Source organism: Perca fluviatilis, chromosome 20, assembly GCF_010015445.1.
Source record: "Perca fluviatilis chromosome 20, GENO_Pfluv_1.0, whole genome shotgun sequence".
NCBI lineage: Eukaryota > Metazoa > Chordata > Actinopteri > Perciformes > Percidae > Perca > Perca fluviatilis.
In genome coordinates, this window is record NC_053131.1 from 21,507,750 (window position 1) to 21,511,954 (window position 4,205).

A 4,205-nucleotide genomic window follows, 5' to 3' on the forward strand; every position below is an offset into this window, starting at 1 on the left:
AAAAGTGCACTAACATAATGAAATATTTGCACTGGTTCAAATTCAACCTGCTGCTGCCTCTTGGAAAGTTTTTATTCATGTGGGGGTGGATGACTAATAAAATCAGTTTGCTTCTGGTAGTCTGAGCTATGGATGCTGTGAGTGAGCGAGCAGGCGTGGGTGAAGCTCCCTATCTATTGAGGGAGAGAAAACACATGCAGCGCTGCACTGGCTCACAGAGTGAGCCCACTTCAGAACCCCATACAGCTACCATTGATGAGAGCGGCACTTTCGCCCCCGTCTCCCCCATCGAGCCACATTTCATGCATTAGAGACTTGCATGAAGAGAAGCTGCGAAAGACGAAGCAGAAAAATATGAGAGGTCAGGCTGTGCAAGCTGTCCTGTAAAACTTGCTTACCTTGCCATCTGCTCCATTTATCTTGGTGCAGTGAATGATAAGTTACTGTATATACTGTAGGTGTAGTCAATCTTTTCTCCTCTTCTTCTAGAGCTCAGTATGTAACCAATGCTGTCTGCAAGTTAAACCTGAAGGGCAATGAGTGGTTTAGGATGGCTCTGGAGGCCAATGTTCTTATTGGATGGCAGGTGGGGCAAGAGAAAGGGACTTGCATGATGGTCCTTCCAAGTCCTGGATGGGAATAAAGTGCTGCTCTCAATTTGTTCTGACATCCTGCCTTTAGAGAGCAGGCATTGTTCCTGACACTCACAAGCACTTTGGCAGGTAAAGTCACCTCAAGGCTAGACAGTGAGTGATGCCAAAAGACGATGAAGAGCCATGCCAGTTACAGCGGAGGCTTGTGCCAGCAATAGCAAATTGTCAATATAACGCTCTGTGGCCGACAATACACTCTGACAGGCTTCTCTAACCACACAATCCATGTTATGTTCACTGGTTCACAACCTTTGTTGTCTGGTGATGTACCCCGCCAGCCTTTAAGTTGAGCTCAATTACCCTGTCATCGACCTTAGCCATCATGTTCCAGACTTAGGCCTACTGTGTTATAAACTGGATGTTATTAGTATAAAAGTGGATGCTCAAAGACACTCCTCTCAAAGAGACAATGAATACGAGGATGAGAGACTTGGCAGAGGATGTTTCATTATTCATGCCAAATGTATTTATTGACTAGATTAACAGTACACAATAAACACAGATAACCCTTTTGACCACTGCTCAGCAACTTTGTGTACAATTTAGTTCTCTTTCTATTAAGGGTCCAGTTTTTCCAAGAAACTCATATACAAAGTGGACAGTACACAATCTGCAATCCTATTGGCAGAGAAAACGCCTACTATGAAGGTAAAATAGAACTGCTGTAAATGACTAATGTGATCAACTGTAGGTAGTTCTTTACTGTTCTTTACTTTACCATTTTTTTCTAACATATTAGTACAGCACAGTCTTTGTGGAAGAGTAGAACTTCTTCCCAGCACTGTCTTTTCTTCCTTTTGTGGTGGTGGAATACACTGGTGGAGTGTTGTATCCCAGAAATAAAGATTCAGTCCGGATCAATATGCAGTCCTGACAGTCCAAGTAATACTCCAGCCACACATCTTGTTTTTTTTCTTCTTCTTTTCTCTCTTGTCTTTCTGGTTTAGTCTTTTCTCTTCATATAGTTTCTTTCATAAACAGCACAGGCAAACCCCCCCCCCAAGCAAACCGGTCCCAGTGCTATACGTGTCCAGGCTTGGACAGGTAGGCTATGAGGGCCACAACCACCCCCACATACATCCCTGTTCCAATGGTGATGGAAAGAGCAGCCAGGAATAGAGCTCTTCTGGAGCTCATTCCTGCTCTGGAGAAGTCTCCCTTAGCGATGGCCTTGCCTGTCTGACAAAACAAAGCAGAGAGTGAAATGAGCTGGTGTGTTACTCATCAGCACCGAGTGTATGAGTAGGTGTTAAGCCACAGTTAAAGGAGAGAAAACAAGAAATGCTCTTGGGTAGCCATTAGTTACCATGGCAATTAGGTCATTATGCCTCTGACAGTGACAAATGTGTTGTTAGGTTTTGGTTTCCTATCAAAGAAATGAGCCTGGCCTTTATTTTTTCTTCTGACACATTATTTTCTGCTCCGGTATTATTCTCTCTGCAATTATTGTGGAAGATGTTGCAAAACCATTAAGATATGCTGTGTCTTTGCTTGAGGTTGCTGGACGTGAGCCTAATCTTTTCGGACCAGAAAGATACTGACATCAGACCAAGGTCTCAGCTACAGGATGGATGCAACAACTTAAAATATTGTAATCACAGTGCACATGCTCACACAGAATATACTGCGGACCAAAACCTCAATGTTAATGGTTTCCTAAAGTGGACTCACTGACAAGTGGTTCCGAACCTGCTGAATTTACATAGTAAATCATCTGAAACAACTGAGAGGAGGGTCACAGGGTGTAAAATGGGCTGCAGTAGCACTTGTCTGAGTGCTTGTGCTCGCTGACCTTAAATGGAATGCAGTGTAATCAGACTTAATGACAGGCTTGAGGTCTCTGGTCTCCTTTACCTTGTGAGAGTAGTAAAAGGCAATGATGCCCAAGGGCCAGAAGCAGCAGAGCATGGAGAAGATGGCTAGGCCCAGGTAATCCCGAGGGGGCAGCACGATGAAGTTGTCCTCGCTCTCACTGTCACTGGAGCTGTCACTCTGGAACACAGAAGGGTTGATGAAGGATAGTTAAATGTCAGAAAAGGAGAGGATGATGATGCACTTTTTTTACATGACTGCTTGTAGACAAACTACACACTGACAAAAAGAGACAAAAGGTGATCTTGAGACTGACACCTAAATAATAATGGGGTCAGGTTGACACGTGTAGATAGTCAAGTGTACTTGGACATCTTGGTACTTGGTGTAGCTTGACAAGTCATGTCTCCCCGTGTATCTGCCCTTGTACCACCACCACCCAGGACAGGATGTGCTCAGCCAGCCAGAAAGGATTTGGTGCCTCTGTCAACACCCATGAGCGGCCTTACAAATAACAAAGGATTGACGGATTGTTCCATCATTGCGAGGTGACAGGGGAAACCGCAAGAAGACAGTGTCATTTATGTGCTCAATTGCTTCTACAGCATGAGAGACCTCCACCATCTCAATATACCCGGCATCTTACAACAGCCTCCTTTACTGTCCCTCCATACTCAAACTCAGGGCCACAAGGGCTTGAACGCCACTCAGACTACATTGGCACATCGCGCCTGCAGCAAGGATGGCAATCTGACTGTATAGGGTGACCTTTTAAGAGGACGTTACCTTATTTCAGTCAGCTGTCCCAGGGACGGAGTGGATGTTTGTCTAAATAAATAGCCTCCGTAAGGAGCAGGTTTCATTTGTTAGTCTTGCTGCCTGCAGGGATCAATTAAAGTGGGTAAAAGGAAGGCACAAAATAAAAATCAATATGTAAGGCAGGAACTGAACCAGCCATTTTTAGAGGTAATTAAAGAACAGTCAGGCAAGCAGGCAAAGAAGAAAGGAACTATACGTGTGTGCTGACGACCAAGTTTTTAAGCTTGTGCACAATTTTTTTAGCTTCTGAGAATGCTGATCTACATTGACCAAACCACAGGATCTAATCATTATTTCTATGTCGAAACCGTATTTAGATGTTGGAGGGAAGTGGAGGATAGCAGTGCTATATACTATCCAAACAGGTTCCAAACAGCTACCTTTGCCAAGAGAAGATTATAAAGCTCCCTGTTATCTGCTTTATGAACACTGTCCACCTGGACAGCCGGCTGTGATCCATCAAAACAGCAGCTGGTCATAACCACATAATCTGACATCACATGAATAAACCGGTGGGTACAAACCGCAGTAATCTCCTTTTATCTTAGCAAGACCTGATAACATTTCTGAGTGACTGGTGCATTCAGACCTACTGACATCCTGCCTGACATTGAGGTCGGCCGGCTGGGGACACACTCCAAGTCTGGTCTGATGCCAGTAGCGGATGGGGCTCCGTAGAGGCACATTGCCTTTAACAACACTGTCACAGTGCTCTCTGAGGCCTGGTTAGAGTCTGGAGGGGACAGTCGACTCCACAGCAGGGCACACGCAGACCCCTGCACCCTGTTACTTGTGGCAATCACAGTGGCATCACCCACACGCTCTTGTTACTTTTCTACCTGCAATTTATTTTTCTCTGTCACACAGTTTTACTTCTGCTGATAGAAAATAGTTTTAGAATTACTATGGTGAAGTTACAAT

The 4,205-nt window shown here is 44.6% G+C and overlaps 1 protein-coding gene across 1 annotated transcript in view; it reads right to left on the reverse strand.

The window, feature by feature from the left end:
- Nucleotides 1-1,075: 1,075 nt before the first annotated feature.
- The window catches only part of LOC120549226 (synapse differentiation-inducing gene protein 1-like), a 10,448-nt gene continuing 7,318 nt past the window's right edge, over nucleotides 1,076-4,205 (reverse strand). Inside the window, exons 3-4 of the mRNA XM_039785949.1 lie at nucleotides 2,508-2,645; nucleotides 1,076-1,832 (exon numbers count right to left, since the gene is read on the reverse strand). Of these exons, the coding sequence (XP_039641883.1) occupies nucleotides 1,674-1,832; nucleotides 2,508-2,645 (297 nt within the window). The 3' untranslated portion in view covers nucleotides 1,076-1,673. The remainder of the gene's footprint in view (nucleotides 1,833-2,507; nucleotides 2,646-4,205) is intronic.